The sequence below is a fragment of the Xiphophorus maculatus genome, chromosome 18 (assembly GCF_002775205.1).
Source record: "Xiphophorus maculatus strain JP 163 A chromosome 18, X_maculatus-5.0-male, whole genome shotgun sequence".
NCBI classification, from domain to species: domain Eukaryota; kingdom Metazoa; phylum Chordata; class Actinopteri; order Cyprinodontiformes; family Poeciliidae; genus Xiphophorus; species Xiphophorus maculatus.
In genome coordinates, this window is record NC_036460.1 from 18,831,461 (window position 1) to 18,849,424 (window position 17,964).

At 38.6% G+C, this 17,964-nt stretch overlaps 1 protein-coding gene across 4 annotated transcripts; it reads left to right on the forward strand.

Annotated features, from left to right (window-relative positions):
* Nucleotides 1-492: 492 nt before the first annotated feature.
* aasdhppt (aminoadipate-semialdehyde dehydrogenase-phosphopantetheinyl transferase) lies at nucleotides 493-7,530 on the forward strand. Of its 4 annotated transcripts, XM_023350673.1 has the most exons (8): nucleotides 493-861; nucleotides 1,294-1,407; nucleotides 1,916-2,036; nucleotides 2,441-2,562; nucleotides 3,211-3,372; nucleotides 4,806-4,874; nucleotides 6,044-6,114; nucleotides 6,330-6,754. In XM_023350673.1, exons 1-7 carry the CDS (start codon nucleotides 718-720, stop codon nucleotides 6,098-6,100), a joined length of 789 nt encoding a protein of 262 aa, XP_023206441.1. In that variant the 5' UTR covers nucleotides 493-717; the 3' UTR covers nucleotides 6,101-6,114; nucleotides 6,330-6,754. The 4 variants fall into 4 exon arrangements, with proteins under 4 accessions (XP_023206441.1, XP_014327990.1, XP_023206440.1 ...); XM_014472504.2 differs by lacking the exon at nucleotides 6,044-6,114 and having other exon boundaries at nucleotides 6,667-7,530; XM_023350672.1 differs by having other exon boundaries at nucleotides 6,044-6,754.
* The last annotated feature ends 10,434 nt before the right edge of the window (nucleotides 7,531-17,964 follow it).

A 17,964-nucleotide genomic window follows, 5' to 3' on the forward strand; every position in this document is an offset into this window, starting at 1 on the left:
TTTTTTTTGTTTTTTGTTTTTTTAATTAGTACCATACAGATTAAATCAGTGTGTCACAGTTTAGAATAAAAACTTAATTTTCTGCGCAACACACTAAAATATCCTGACAGACTAGCGACCTGTACAGGGTGAACCCCGCCTCTCCCCCGGAAAGTTAGCTGGAGGCACCAGCAGCCCTCCTGATCCCACTAAGGACAAGTGTGTAAGAAAATGGATGGATGGATGGATGGATGGATGGATGGATGGATGGATGGACACTAAAACATATAGATTAAGAAAGTTAGACTGACTGAGAGCATATTATTTTTGTAAACTTCCTGTTATATTTATCGGATTTTATTAAGAAATTAATCAAATAATCTTACGCTTAACGATTTTACTTCTTATTTACAACATTCTTGAGAGTACATGAAGGCAACTCACTGTTTCAGACGCTCTTATTGGCCAATCCTGAACCGCTCCCACTGTGACGACATTTATGCTCTTCCGGGTGAATGTAGCGGTGTCAAAGAAGCAACGTAAACAGAAAGGTCGGTTTAATTTTTATCTGCTTTGGTTTACCAGCTCCAGCATTTCTTCATCTGTATCTCTCCGCGACCCCAAAACCTTAAATACAACACAATTAAGTTTGTTTATGCTGGGACGCCATGCTAAAGGTAGCTTCTTGTGATCAGCGGGAAGTTTTGCAGGAGTTAAGATGACTCGGGGTGAGCAGGCATGGGCTCTGTCCGCTGGGGTTTCCGCTGCGGGTCGTGGACACCGAGCAGGTCCGAATGGTTGTTCGCTGCTCGGTGTGTCCAGCAAGAAGAGAAGGACAGGATCGGACAGTTTGTCTTCGCTAAGGATGCTAAGTCAGCGATGGTGAGTTTGATCTGCAATGTTTACCCACCTTCTGCAGCTGTCATTTCGGTCAGTATGCATGAACGGAAATTAATTTGTAGACTTATCAACTTCTACACTGTCATTGAGGTAGGAAATGCACCCTAACTGAATAGACACCAAGAACTTCAAGGATAGATGTGCAGGTGTTGCGATAAAGGTTTGAGACCCTCCAAGGAAGTTCAGTTATGTGATCAAAACCTCCTTTGAAGCAGGTATCCTAACAACTTTAGATTGATTTAATGTTTAACAAAAATCTGAAGGGTCTTCAATTTCCAGGATGACATAAAACAGTGTCATAAAAAAAATTGTTGCGTCTTAATCTGGAAGCTCACCCTGTTTTTATGCTATTGAGAAACAGCTGGCGAATTGAATAACCTATCAGGTTATAATGTTAAACATATGTGCCCACAGGCTGGACGGCTGTTGCTCAGGAAATTTGTTTGTGAGGTGATGGGAATCCCCTGGTCACAGATCAGATTAAACCGATCCCCTAGAGGGAAACCATATCTAGCTGCCCCTCTCCAGGTAAAAACTTTTTTTTTCATTTAAGGTTAAGTGTTTCCTCATGTTTCTTTTTTCTTACTCTGTCGTTACTGTTTGAATCCCAATAAGCATGAGACACATGGGACTCCCAACAATGTGAAATGAATATCTATCCAGGTCAGAACTTGATGTTAGGGCTGCACTACCAAGTCATAATAAATAAATATTAAATTATGGGTTTTTTTTTATTTCCTCCGTATGATAACCACTCATACATGTGTCAGTCCCCTAAATAAATTCCAATTTATTTGCACTAGACTTGTAATTTATTTTATGACTTGGATTGTGATTGTTCAAGGACCACTGCTGGAACTTTGGGTCACATTTAGCCCATCTAGACATACACAAGCATCACAATGTTCTACCTGTTGGAACATTATTTGTATATTAGCTCTCCTTTGTCTTCATTTTCACGTGGAGGTTCACCTGACTGTCAAGACACACAAATTCAACCAGAAACCCTTTTTTATGCATTTCAAAAATGATGCAGGTCACTCCTGGTTCTGATCCACCCTGGAGTTTCAACATCTCCCACCAAGGCGACTATGCTGTGCTTGCTGCACAACAGGGGATGCAGGTTGGAGTAGATGTGATGAAGACCACACTGCCAGGTGAAGGCTGAAGCTTACACATGAGTTTTATTGCTACATAAAAGCAAATATGAGAGTTTTAGAGTTTTTATTAAATGTTTCAATGCAACTATAAATGCAGTGTCATAAGAGATTCACAATAATGAATCTATTTCTACAGCTGATTGTATTTAACTTTTTTATTCTCTGGCCCTAGATTAGATTTGTAGTTTCACAAGTTATCCACAAGGTGTCGCTGTTGTCTAACAAAAGTATTCATAGGATATGCAATTTTAAAATGCAAGTCCAAGCTTGTGTGTTCAGTCACCACAATCAAATATGCATTGTGATAATTAAGGCTGTGACTTGCTTTCGCATATTATTTTCCATCTACTCACTTTTTTCCTCCCCTCATGTCTTCGTCCTCGTGTCTCCGTCTCCTGCAGGTAGCAACTCCATCCCGGAGTTTTTCCGCATCATGACTCGTCAGTTTACAGCGCACGAATGGAGCACCATCCAATCAGCAGGCTCGGAGCGCCAGCAGCTTGCCGCGTTCTACCGCCACTGGGTAACCATGGCAACCATACTACCCTGTCATCACCTCATTGCTGCCGGGCGCCACAGGCGGTGGTGTGCGTGTGTGAGAGAGACAGAAAAATTTGTACATTTTGCACGTTGACGCTTGACCTCCTTTTGATTCAAATTTCACCTCCACTTTTCTCCCTTCCTCTAATCTCCCGTTTGTCAGTATCTTGTTATGATATACTCAGCTTTGTTTCCTGTCTTCCATTTCTTCCAAGACATGAACGCACACACAGATGGCCACTGTAAGCAAGTGCTGAGCTAAGTAAAGATGCTGTGAGAATGAGAGGGCGGCTCAGAGACGTCAAGCTCTGATATCACCACCACACTGTTGACTAATGGCAGAGCTCAACGGTTGCCATAGTGATTAGTCCTGTAATGGTGTTATTGTGGCTTATTGGCCATGGAGCATGGCTGGTTTTGGCTGGGCGCACACATAAAGACATAAAGCCCCTCTTTTGTATGCACGCCTTTTAACACGTGTGCATGGATTCTTCTGTTGGAGTATGAACCGTAGAGACACGCTCGCTCTCCATGCTCAGACTGTCACTCTCGGCTTTATTCACACAAGCAAAACATTTTCTTTATCTGTGCACGTTAACTAATCAAGTTTCCTCTTGATTTTTGCACCAAGACCCTGAAGGAGAGCTTCATCAAGGCCATCGGCACAGGTCTGGGTTTTAACCTGCAGAGGGCAGAGTTCCACCTGTCGCCCGAGCTGCTCACACAGGGCACGGTGCTGCGCCAGACCAAGATGCATCTGGATGAGGAACCAGAGGATTTGTGGATATTTGAAGTAAGTTGGATTCAGAAAACATCTGAATGTCTTTCCATGTTTAATATTGGTTTAGTTGACTTCTTACTGACAATAGATCACCAGGAAGGGATTCTAAAGTTGACCCATCAAATATACACAAGTCCCAAAAGGATTGTTTTGCATGTAGACCAAGGGTATAGTACTTTTATTGACATGGAACCAAACCCCTCCTCTACGCTACCTGTTTGTGGTCCCTGCTGACAGTTCAAGTGGCTGTCCAAATCCACTTAATGAGAGAGGCGACGTGTCTCTCTCTTGCTGCAGGTGTAAATTAAACCAGTTCTCCAGCACATCTAGCTCGTCCAGATAGAACACAGGTTAAAGAGGATGGCCACTGTCATTTCTCTTCTCTCAATTTGTTTTGTATCCATCCATTTTGTTACATTTTATCTGTGATGTATTTTTCTTTTACGAGATTTGTTGGATTTATTTTTGTATTTTTGTACCAGTATTTTTGGTTTTACTGGTTATTGTTGCCATCTTTCCTCACCTGTCTCTTATGTTCAGGAGGCCTGTTGCTGTTTTCAGCTCTATGAGCTTTATGATGAGCACCTCTTTACAACACCTGTCATTGTCTTTGACCCATTTCAAAATACATACAGGATATTAAACAATTTTTATATTGTTTATGCATTTAGATGTCTAACTAAATGGAAGAAAATGGGATAACGAATGCTGTAAATGAGCAAGTGACAAAGCTGCTGTTGTTCACTTGAAACAACCAACTAATATATGAGTTTATATTATTAAACATGCTGCAAAAGCAGAAGATTGCAGCTTTTGTTTTTTCCATACATCTGAGATTTTTCTTTTATTTGGTCCTATAATATCTTTTTGTGGTGAGTCATTGATTGATCATTGATCTAAAGGACTAAACAACATGATAATTCTCTCCATCACTGCAAAAACCTCACAGTTCTATCTTGATACTTTTAGTATAATGTGGAAGTCCCTTTTCATTCTGATTTAATATTCTTGACATGAAAATACAAAATGTAAATAGGCTAAACCAAATAGACTTGTATTTACCACTAACTATTTTGATATGTTTTTCTATTTTTCTTTGCCACACTTTAAACTGGTGCCTGTTGGTTGAAAATATGAAATCTGCTCAATTCCTTGTGTATTTGTTTTTAATTTTAAAATGATATGCCCTGGTTTGTGACAGACAGAATGTCACCCGTGGCTCTGGAGGGATTTGCAGCTTGTTTGTTTTTGACACTTTACAGACACGAGCATTCAGCCATTTCTCAGCAATTGCTGTTTATCATTAAAAAGTCATGGAGGAGAGGCAGGCTGGGTCTTTCACAGTCAATCACAGAGCTAACACACGGAGACAGATGGCTATTTTCACTCACTCTTGCAAGTAATTTAAACCCTGTCCTGATGTGTCTGTCGCTGTGCTCCTGCAGGAGAGTCTGCTGGACGTTGACCATCACGTTGCCGTTGCACTCGGACCAGCAGACGAGGCCGGCTCCGCAGTAAGGACACGTAGCTTTGATGACTGAGTAGCTGCTCTACTTTATTTGTGACAAAGACAAAACAACATTTCTAACTGAATATACATCTGAGGCCATCTTTGAGAAAATAAAATAAAAGAAGTGTGAGTAAAAGACAAAGTAACATCTGTGTTTAGGCGAAAATATGGTTTTTGTCCCCCACTCAACACCTGGTTAAATACAGTGGTGGCATCGGTATCCTGTGCATGGGAGCAGGGAATTTGTTCTTGATGTTTTTCATGGAATCCCTGGCGATATCGGTGTTGACCGCCCTGCTGTTAATTCTTTACATTCACCTCTTTGTCAAGAAAAATGCAGTTATTCTTCAGGATGCAGAGAAAAGGGATGTTTGACCATTTTTCTTAAAATATCGCTGCCTCATCCAGAGTCTAGTTGATATGCACTGAACAGTGATTGACTGCTTGGCTAACAAGTACTGTTTTTATTTAGTCATACATTTTGCATCTATGTTGGAGTTCAAGAGCCAAAGGGTGACGGATGGATGATGAAACATTTTCAGTTTACTACCAGATATTTATGTGAAATGTCCTGGTATTTAGAACAAACTTTATGACACCATGCAGTGTCATAAAGTTTATAGAGCCTTTAGAAGAGAAACAAGCCAACAGATTCTCCACCATGCTTAACAGATGCTTTTTCACCAAATATCTTTTGTTTCACTTCTGACCTACCCAGAGTGTTCACTGTGGAAAAGCTCAATCTTATTTTCATTTGGCCAAAAGACATGGCTTTTGTTGAGGGTGAGAAATTGTCATTTTTCTACCCGTTTTAGGAGACAGAAATATCAGATGTGACTCAGTGGCTTGGATAAATAAGAGCCAGCTGGGTCAGACCAGACAGGACGATCTGACAGCTGATAAGCCACCGGCCCGCTTATCTGTTCTTACTCTCAGACACAGCCATGTAAATGGAGACTATGGTTCCCTTGGTGCGTATTGTTCAGAACAGTGTCCAGACAATTTAAATTATTAATTAAGTGGATTATATGCGTTGCATCAGTAATGTGTCTATTCAGGACAGAACCAACACACCGTTGTAATCTCGTTGACACGTCATTGTTCTGAATAAAACCCGAGTCTGGATTTTAACACATCGTCTTTTCCTGCCTGGGCCTGGACCTTGTTTCTCAGCACGAACCTCCTGCTTTGAGCTTTCTAATAAAGAAGAACCAGCTGAATTTATTCTAAAGGCATTTCCACAGGTACCAGTAATTTTGCCACCATTTCTTTACTTATATTTCTCACTAAATAAATGTACTCAAATAAATAGGAGCATTTTTCCAAGCTTTTGATACATCTCCACCTGGGGTGCCAAGAAACTTGTTCACCCCTTATTTTGTATTTTAAAAGAATAGAAAGAAAGAAAAGTGATTCTTGAGGGCCACTGCAAAAAGCTGACACACATTTTTCTCCACAGCTCTTACATGCTCACTGCTGATACACTCAGTTGCCGTGGAAACCGTGTCCTGGTGGACCACATGGCTCCCTCTTCACTGTTGGCAGCCACATCTTTACCAGTTTGAAATTATTTATTAAAGAAGAATATCAAATATTTAATTTATATTCAATCCTCTCATGAAATGAGTCATTTGTGATTTTAAAGTCTTAGTCAGACACTTCTGTCTCAAGGAGCCTGTATGAGTTCTATTTTTAGACATCTTGCAAATAATAAGACCTGAACTCAATGAATCATAAGAGTTGGGACTATAAAGGCTAAAAGAAAACCTCTTGTCCTTCTTGTGTCATCCTCGCAGCCTCTTCCTCCTCCCGCCGCGTTCACGCTGCTGTCGTTCGGCGAACTCATAGCCTCGGCCTCGCCGCTGACAGAAGAAGACGCTGCCTACTGGGATAGCTTCAGGATGAAGGCCGAGGCTCCGCAGAGACAGAGGGATACATAGATATCTGGCTGACAACCTGTCTCACGCTGACATTCACCTGCCCAACACACACACACACACAAACCTTTCAGAAGTGCCAAGGAGGAAACACAAGTTCACTGACATTGAAGCTGCTTTCTTATTCCACACAAGTCCAGTCAAGTGCTGTCAAGTTTCTTTGCAGACCTAAAAATCTGAAGTTTGCCTCCAAGGAATCAGCACCATCTATCTTTGGAACTCTGCCGAAGAAGGAACGTCTTTCAACTCGCAGAAGCTGTTCAACTTTTCATGCTGTTTGGATTTGCGCTGTGCTTTTCTTCCAGTATTTTTTTCAGCATGATGAGGATCTTTCTTGAAGAGCCTAATTGATATTTGAAAGATAAGTGGAAGATAAATGCATAAACTTCGGCCAAGGTAAATTATGCTATAGAAGCGTAGATATTTACATTTCTGATATCTGAACTCACAGATGATATATATATTTCTACAGGATATACGAATTTATTTTCCAAAGTGGTCTAAGTATTATTTTTTTATTAATCAATTTGTTTTCCGTGCCTCTCATGATGCTCATGATGATGATGACGGTATGTTCATTTGTCAAAATCTGGCCTATAATGTTGTATTCAATTATAAAATAACAATGTTAATAACAATGAGTGATACATTTCCCTCACTAAGACTCTGGATAATATTGATGTAAAAGTTCAGGAGAAATACAAAAACACTTCCGCCTTCTTACTTTTGTGCATTTATTGATTACAGAGTCCTTTATTGGCATTCTCTAGGCTTTTTCAGGCAGTTCCTTGCAAAATCTGGAGAGAAGTGGAGTGGATGTGTTGTTCAGACTTGTTCCTAACTGCAAAGGCGAACATTTACTGCAAATAAAGACATAAACCAGAGCCCAGAACATCTGGGTTTTACAACTAATGAGAAAAGATGCAAAAGTGTGCACAAGAATTCTCTGTCTTACTGGAGGAATTGCTGCCACACCTGATCTTGTAATTCTAAAGCGAACGAGGCATTTCTTGAAAAATGTAAACTTTTCCTCAAACCTTCTTGTGTACTGAAGCCTTCTGATTTTGACCAAAAAATCACAAATCTGTTTCCAGTGCAGTAACTTCCCTACAGAACTGTCATAGTTTAATATAGTGGCGTGATGGGCGATCAAGATGGGACAAGAACTTAAAAGACGAAAACAGCAACAGCAGTCCTTGCCTGCAGCTGCTGTGAGTTTGTCTCTTTTTGTCTAAAAAAAAAACTTGCTTTCTCTGCAGCTGAGAGGATGAACAGAGGCAGGAGGGTCAGACAGGAGTCAAAGAGGCTCCTTTTTCTCGTGTCAGGTTTAGTGTAATACCACAGAAATAGACTCTTCTTCTTCTTCCCCAGGTGTGGGCTGGAGGCAGGAACTCTTTCAGCATCAGTGTAGCCTGAGGCTCGCTCCGCTGGTGAAGATGATTGATGTTTTTCTCTAATGGAAGAGTATTTGGTGCCGCAAACGCTTACAGAGATCATATTGTTGAAATGAATTCAAAATTATGTATGTGGACTTGCAACACGATCAAAATTGCAGCAAAATATTGTTTACGACAGAAAGAAGTGCTTCTAGCGGAGGCGTGTTTTTCTTTTTGGTTCCACCAGCCACACTTTGTTTAATTTGTTTAATTAGTGAGAACAACACATTCACATAAATCCTCTTTTTCAAGTATGCAATAATATTTGTCTCGACACACAAGTGTTCTTAAAATAAACCGCAGCCTAATGATGACTCCAATTAGAGCCTTGTTTTTATATACTACTAAGTTTCCTTTAATTAGTTTTAGTGCAAAGTGACGTGTGTTTATATGCAAATGTATTTGTAATTTATTTCACAACCCAAATACTCAAATGGATCAAGAGGTTCTGGCAGAATTTTTGAAATACTTATAGGGACATCACTGGATGAAAGAAGACTGAATTAGTTGTGAAAGAAGATGAGCTTTAAACAGCAAGCTGTTGGTGTAAAACTGCAGGGAAAATTTCCTCCTATTTTCCTCTTTTGCAACAAGATATGTGATTTATCAGGAAACCTGAATAAAACATTTAGAGGATATTTAATAAAATAAATACACAATAGCATTCCACTTTCACATCTTAATCTAAAAAATGTCCGAGGTACATTTGCAAAATTAGTTCTTGTCTCATTTCATTCAATCACAGAAGTTCAAAAAAGACTGGACTGATAAAAGTGAGGGAGAACTGAAGGAAACCAATAAGGCTGATACAAAATGAATGCTAGTTCATTGTGTTCCTTCAGCTGTTCCCAGGCACAGCAGCAATCACTAGCATCACTAGTTGATTGGTAGCTGAGCTTTGGAGGGACTCATTAACACATATCCATGGAACTAGTCAGTGATGCTGCTCAGATAATGGTCATGGCTAAATAAAATCAATGAAACCTTTCTGCACAAACTCAGGACTCGCGTCAGAGCCACGTCAGCACTGACATGGTCGATTGAAACCTCCTGATGTTGGTTGGCTGCCCTGCAGGGACCATGCTGGAGTATCTGGCCGAGCTCCGCGAGTCAATGGAAAAGTCAAAACCATAGACGAAACACAGCAAAGAGGATAGATGGGCACTTTAATTGAGATATGAAGTCAGGACACGCATAATCACTCCGTTAATGGGCCTGTAAATGAGCTTGTGTCAAATTTTCTGAAAACAAAGTGCAGGATTCTGCAATTGTTCATGAAAGGATTTTAATATTGGTTTTGCAAGAAAAATGTTTGGGTTGTTAAAAGGGGGAAGAAAAACTCTCTTCATACTCTTTTTAAAGAAGTGGTAATTGTGAGATGATAGAACTGTAACTTACTGAGCTCCAGACTAAAACAATCTGCATTAGTATCTGTAGACTGGATTGTAGACCGCAGAGAAAAAGATGAATTTTTCTAAGGGCTCAGCCCTTCAGAGAGGTTGACATGATTTAACTTTGCTTGCTGAAATACCACATAATGTGGGATCTGGTTTGGACCTGGCCACATGACCACTACACTTTGATTGCTCCCTTGTTGGTTCATTGATTTGTCTTTGTGTTTTTCTTTTCATGACGGTTGGGGGGGAAAAAACTGATCACACTCTATGCCTTCTCATATGCTACATGCATTCACATTGTAAATATCTTTGGAAATGTGATGCCGATTTTCTGCAGTTGCTGCTCCTGATTTTGATGGAAATACATTTCCCCCTGGAAACTTTGCAGGATTTTTTGATTCCATTTCCCAGTTCCAGACTTAACATGCATCATGTTGAACATCTTCGTGCCACCATAACTTCTGCGCAGACACATAAACATCCATCATTTGTTGTATCCATGCATTGTAAACATTGATAGTCATAGTTGCATAAAAATACAAATGCTTCAGCCACACACATGCCTGGACATACCTAAAAAAAATTTAAAAAAACACATGTAGAGCGATTTGTTTTGACAGAGTGAGTGCGCTGTGGGAGTAAACCGTCATGCTTAACCCCAAAAATAAACCTCACTCCAGGGTAGGAGATAAAGGGCACAGCATCTCACTCTGGGGCACATTCACCAACACACTAAAAAGGACAGAGAATATAAAACATTCATGTGTAAATGCAAATTTACATACTTTAACATTTGGCCAGAAAACTGGTTCAAATACAACGAATTATATAATAAAACAGACACTCTAAAACATTATTCTTTAGTTCACTTTTAAAAAACAGGATCAGACAGCATCACCATGGACCATGGTGGGCAGTAAATAATTCATAATCGATTTAGAAAATCCCTTTTCCTGGATGTGACCAGTTAGCCCTATGTCACAAGTCAAATGTTAATAAACTTATCATCTGAGTGAACGTTATATTAATTTTGGGCTTTAAATTATGCCTTATAACCATTCTTTGTCAGTTAGGGGTGGGAGGGAATACATATACAAATTTGTTTGGAGTTTTCTATTATCCACACCAAGTTGAAATTATTATACGAACACTCACTGAAATAAACAGATGGTTAAATACCACCAACCAAATTACATGGAAAACCATTTATAGCCTTTGCCAAGAGCAAGGGAATGAATCTATTGTCAAGACCGTTGTCTGAAGAAGTTAAACCTGACAAATAATCCTAAAGACCACAGCTGGTAATTTCAGATAATAGTTAAGTTAGTTATACAGTGACTCATCTTGAAGTGATTAAACATGCTTAATGTATGTGTATAATGACTGTAAGGTAAATTTCAGATATTGTGTTTGCATTTTTCAGCAAGCCAGACAAAGCTGCAACTAATATTAATATTTTAACTTACTGCTAAGAATTAATTAATCTGTTTCATATTTGAGCATAATCCCAAGTGGACAAATCCTAGTAAATAAGTGTTGTGTTCGAACCTATGGCTCAGGATGAGCTACAGTTTCAGAACCTTATTACTTCATTGAGTCTTTTTCGAGACAGCTTTGCCGCAATTTTATATCTTATATATATTTTACATTTAATTTCCTTCACATGTCCTAAGAAGAAAGGCATAAACTCCAAAATGATATCACATGTAGGTACCATTTGCAAGATACTGAGATTTGTCTTGTTTTTATTATTTAAAATATTGTCCCAGGGTGTTTATAAAATTGTTCAGTCCATTTTATTTTTAATAAGCATTTAATTTTGTGCAGGCTATGTTCATTGATTTCCTCCTGTATTATGTCTTGGATCAAGTTGCTTAATGAACAGTGGCGGTAAAAGGAAACTGAAAGCTGCGTGTTGAACCAGGGGCTGCGCAGTGGAGCAGTAATGCCAGTTTCCCACGATAACCCCTGAAATTCATGGTTATTCGTCTTGTGTCTGTGTGTTGGTGTGGTGATGGACAGAGAACCTTTCCACAGTGCAACTCTTCTGTTGGGATTGGGTCCAGTGACCCTGAGCAAGATTAAGCGACCACCAAAAGTGGATGATTGGATGTTTTCATAAGATTTGAGTTATAGAAACCAGACTTATTAATCACATTACTGTAAAATCAAGCCTGGATTCAGCAATTTAATTATCGTCCATTTAAATGTTTCCAATATAAGGTACCATTAAAGGCACGGGTGTTTGAGAAGTGAGTGTTCAGAAAGGTACTTGTTACTGTTAATAGTAATGATAATGGAAATTTGCCACTAGGGGATTGCTGCTTGCTCTTCTTCAATTTTGGGAGGCAGATGGCCTTGAGAACATAACATGCATGACTGACTTTATTTAGCTGTTATTTAAAGCAAACTGTTTCTCAACAAACACATCTTTTTCCTTCACGTTCTGACCGCCAAAGGTTAAAAAATGACCAAAACATAAATCAGTTCCCATCCCTTTCTTTGACAGCATGTGGATAAATGCACGTACGCTCGCTCTCACATCCAGACACTGAGTTGTTGATTCAGCTGAGGATGAGAGGATGAATAAAACAAGTTCACAGAGGGCAGATGTCAATCAAGCGGGAGGAATGTTTTCTGTTCAGCTGCATTTAAACGCCATGCATGTTTGCATGTCACACATCCAATTACTATTGGAAAACGTGGATAAGTTAGAGGGGTTTACAGCATATACCTTGTGATTTTTGGAAAGACATATGAAGAATGGAAACGCTCTTACATAACACTTTCTCTTTATGTCCCTAGAATGTGCATTTATTTTTTACCATACTGTGGCACCAATACGTTTCATAAGTATTAGGCTAATATTTTCTTCCACTTTGAAATGTTTGAGCTGATCAAAAACAGAGAACCTGAGTAAATGCATAAAGCAGCTTTAAAATGATGATTTAATTTACTAAGTGAAGAATCTATCCAAGCCAATCTGGTTTGGTCCACGTTTTCACAGGTCGGATTCAAACAAAGTTTTTAAAAAGCTGAGTTCACTTTCAGTTGCTAACCCCAGTTCTAATTTCTGCCAGATCTGCAGATTCATGAAATTAAATAAATGCAATCAGTGTGGAAACATGAGGTAGGCTAAAAGATTTTAAAAAGTGACACACCAAGCCTTCAGCTAAACAAATTCATTAACATCTATCAGTTTGAAAGAGTTTACAAAGTCATTTCTAAGACTCTTGGACTTCTGTGAACAAAGAAGAGAGTCATCATCCACAAACAGACAAAGAGGGTGTCGTGGTGATCTTGTCCAGCACTGGCTGGCAAACCAAAATTAAATGGCTCTGCACAGTTTACCAATTACATTTTTGAAGTCAGGTCTTTCAAAACACACACACACAGCGGTCATGTGCAGCAGATGCAAGTATGCGATGTGTAATATTATTAATTACAACTATAGAACATATGACTTCAAAATGGGATCGTAGCGTCTCAGGGAATAGATGCGGGAAAAGACACCGACAATCTTATTCACCTGCAACATCGTGATGAACCAGCTGCAAATGAAGCAATGAATCCTACGCAATATTCAAAGTATATAAGTACACAGTAAGTTGTATACCCTGGTTGTAATTAGCCAGCTGTTGGCTGTAATAATGGACTTCTTTCATAATCCATGTGAAATAATTAGATCAGATAAATCAGATTGGTCTAAATGAGAACCTAATGATGTCATGGTAATGAGGTTACAAGATGTTCCAGGAAGTAGTGCAGGGAGCATGTCCTTAAATCATCAGCAGAGGACACACAAACACAATCACACACACGGTATTCACCAGTTTGTTTCATCAGCTGTGTGTCTGTCTGGATAGTTTCTTTGAACATCCCTATACAGACTTCAAAGGGATAAATCACATGCACACCCCTACATACACACACACACACACACACACACACACACACACGCACAACGCCATTAGATGCAGTCAGTCTTTGGAGTGTTAAAAGAGGACATAGTCTTTTATGTGCTTCATCAGTTGTATCAAAGCACCCATTTGTAGACATCAAGTATCCGAAGTGAGCTGTGGATATTTATGTGGCATTCATATAAGATGATTTGTTTAACGTATAAGAACATATGCACATGTACTGTTTTGCAACTAGATGAAAAGATGAGAAATGTTTGAGAGAGTTCCAAAAGTATTCCTCCTTCCTGAGCTTTTGCACGTATTGTCATCTTACAACCATAAGCTTCAATGTATTTTACGATTGTATGTAACAGACCAACACATAGTGGCACATCATTGTAAGATAGAAGCAAAAATACAAAGAGTATTCAAAAATATTTGCAAATAAAAATCCTAAAAGTGTGGCAGGCATTTGTGTTTAGCCACATTGGAGATAATTGAACCTCTAGCTGTAGTACATTTATTTAATAGGTAGAAAAAAATCCACAAGAAATAGTTATGGTTTTTATGACAAACAATGACACTATTATATGTGCCTTTAAATGATTCTTACTACATAACTTAAGTGAAACAGTTTAACCATATTTTAAGCTTAATATGAGTAGTCAGAAATGTATAAATAATCTATAAAAGTCTATGACTACCCTGAGGTTAAAATATGATGCGACACCATGGTCAATATTGTAATGTTTGCCACAATGTCTCTGCTCATTCTTTGTTAAGGTGTACTCCCCTTTTAATGAACTATAACATATCCTAATAACAGATAACCTGTGAGCTACAGCATGCTGTTAACTCACAGGTTAAATAAACTTTGCATGATGTCTGAAGATGAAATCTCTTTGATTGCACATGCATGGAAATGGCAGCATGAACTGAGACATAATGGGCAGTAATGTTTCAATGGTGGTCAGAAGAACTCCCAGATAGACACATACATACATATAGAGCCATCCAGATGGACACAAAGGGCCTGGCGTTCACATGGCCTTGAGAGGCTGCCTCTGTGATCTTTTAATTTGCGTGGATCAACACTAATCCCTGATCCTGCTCATCTGTTTTCCACTCCACTGACCCTGGTGGAAAATGTTTCAGCCAGGAAGATATACAGTGAGGTTTTTCTTCATGTCTCTCTTTTTTTTTTTTTATAATCTGGGAATTTTTCTTTATGCCTTTGAGTCTCCTAGCAAACAATTAGTGCCTTCCTGCTTTTCCATATTGATCAAATTCCCCAAAAGTTTCCGATGAACATTTTTTGATTACTTCATCATTTAAACTTTTCGCTTTTAATCATCACTAATACTATTACCTGGAGATACCACCAAAAAAAATTGAAATAACAATAGTGATTTTAAAAAAACTATGACACAAATAAAGGACGTTGGAAGGACAGTGTGAGTGATGGCTGGAGAGGAGTAGAGGAAGAGGCCTGCTTGGGAAAAAGACAGAAATGAAATACGGTACACACGAAGACACAGATTTATGTTTGGTGGACTGGTTTAGTGCGGACATACCCCAAAATGTCCAAGAGTTAAAGGGGAGAAGCGTGGGATATTTTGTAAAATTTAATTTTATACGTTTTGCAAAATGTTATGTTATTCCGTCATGCTTTGATTCTTACATGCATGTTGGAGAAATTCTTGAATCACTAAAGAACAAGAAGATTGAAGACAAAGCTCAATAATTGTATCATATATCTTCCTTCCACATTTATCATCTATGGATAAATATCAATCAGAAGAAATTTACAGGACTCTCAGTTCTCTTAAGCAATTAAGGGAAGCTGAGTATCTTTTTATTGGATTAGCTCTTTGCTAATGAGCTGCACATAGACTTTTCTCCTCATATCAGTAACAACAGACTTGCAGGAGCACATTCTGTTCAAAAGCTTCCCCAAGAACAACTACGACTTCAATGTATGACAAAGACAAGCGCTTGTTCAACTATTTTTCATTTGGGAGCTTTAGTTCTTCTGTTATTAAGCATCCCAATCTTCTCCATGACTGAAATAATCCTTGTTTGATAAATTGGTGTTTTCATTAGTGATGCATTAATAAATCCTAGCTTCAGAAGAATTAGAATCAATTAACCACTGATTAAAATCAGACAATTTCCAATAGATCAGTTCTGATCAGTGTTTGGGAACTGAGATTAAAAAAAAAAAGTTACATTTTGTATCATTAAATTGAGATTTAAATTTTTCAGGAGCTGAAGCATTTAATGCTTTTTTTTACTTTTTGCATTTTTTGGATTTTTTAGCACAATTGCTGTTCTATGTTCTTATTTTTTTTGTTACCTAACTACAGAAAATGACCCTGTGTAGACTTAACCACTAATAAAGAAGCAGGTCTAAGTCTCAAAAGGAAGAGATGCACAACGTGGGAGAGAGAATCCCTCCCTGAAAAGCAAAGGCTGAACACCAGAAGCTGGCCTGAAGGACGCACTGGAAGAAATCTCGCAAGCACAACGAGTAACAACAGGAGCAGAACCAGAGGCCCCGTCTTTTACAGGGGGAAGCAGTGAACCTCAGAGAGCTGAGTCTAAGACTCGAGTAGAGCAGAAGTGCCAGGCAAAATGAAAGCGTGCAGATTCAATCAAAGGTAAAAAAAAACATAAAAACCAAAAAATAAGAGCAAGATAGTATTCAGTTTGCACAACATCATAAAACAGGAGAATACTACTTCACAGTTATTAAAAGGAGATCTCATACAGCAGCTTCCCTGCACATATCCTCATGAGTTAACAAAAGAGTCCATCTCCTATGAACCCACTGCTGAAATGCTAACACCACTGACATCCCATAATTCAGCAGAGCTTCAGTTGACTAGTAAGACGAGTCCAGTATGTAAATTAAAGGAAAGTCCCCTCTGACACTCCTGTAGCTTGTGTTTGTGTCTGATTTCCATCAGCAGGTTTGCCTGTTTGATGTTAATCCCAAGTGTTGTCCAGTGAAATATGCAAAAACATGCAACTGTTAGTGTAGCGACTTGTTTGTCTGGATGCACGGAGGGCGTGAGAGGGTAAAGAGACAACTGGAGGATGTGCCGGGGGGAATGAAGCAATGCAGAAGGGTTTGAATAAATTAAAGACTGAGCTGCATTAGAAAAAAACATTTCAGTGTGAGGACTAAATCGCTATGTAAAAGATGTAATAAAACATTGATTTGATTAGTTTGCAATAGAGCCAAAGACAAACATGGTTTGGAAATATAACCTGCAGTCTGACAGCGAACAGAGGTTAGGAACTTATGGAACAATCAGATCTCTGATGTATGATGGAACTTGACTATTAAGGACTCCATATATGAGAAGGAGAATCTTAACCCCATATCTCTGGATTTAGTCTTTCAAGAAACATTAAGACTTTTATCAGAACTTTTTCGACCTTAAGTCTTTGTATGCAAATTCAATATGTAAAATAACTGCTGAGTGTCTCAAAAATGTGGTGACAAATGCATTCAAAATAAGAGTCCAAAGCTTTTTTGTAATTGTAAAGATACTCGGTGTTTTCTTTTTTTTATTTACAGCATGTCAGACAGAAGATGTGCCCTAAACGTCAGCTGTCATCAAGCACCCTAAAACACAGCAAACACCTGATCCAAACAGCAGGGTCAAACACAATTTATGTCCAGATGTGCCTTGAAACAAACCAAAAAAAAAAAAAAAAAAAAACAGAATATGAAGATTTGTGATTAAGTGTTCTGTTTCCAGAAAAGGAAAACTTATCAGAGGGAGCAGGGCTGGATATTTTTTTCCCTCTCTGTATGAATGTGAACATTTCAGACATTTCAGAAAGTTGTGAGTCATGTTGCTTTCTGCTGTAGGAACCAGGCAACCATTGATCAAACTGATATCGGTTTCTAATCAGCTCGGACTTGTCGCAAAGTGAGTCACTGGGAATAGAGTTAATCACGGCAAATAGATGTATTTTATAACATTCAGACATAAACAAAAAATAAAAAGCTAACTCACTTTAAATGAAAATGATGCATATCAAGCAGGGAAACAAAGACATTTTATCAGTACATCAGTAAAGAAATCAGCTTGAAATATAACACGGAGTGAAAATGAAAATACAGAGAATATTTTATTCATCATAGTCATAGGAAAAGACATCACTTGAGGGTGCAGGATGCTTATGTGTGATTTGGGACAGTCAGTTTAATAGTAGATGGTTCAAACACTGACATAAATGATCTACCTAAGCAAGGAAAACAACTGAAACAGGTTACTGGATCTTTTTTTGTGTGTGTGTGTGAACTAATTTTGATAAGGCTCAAACAGAATTGTAAGTTATTTGACTTTATAAAATGATGGTGTAAAATAAAATCCTTATTGATTTGGCTTTTTGTTACTGGACACT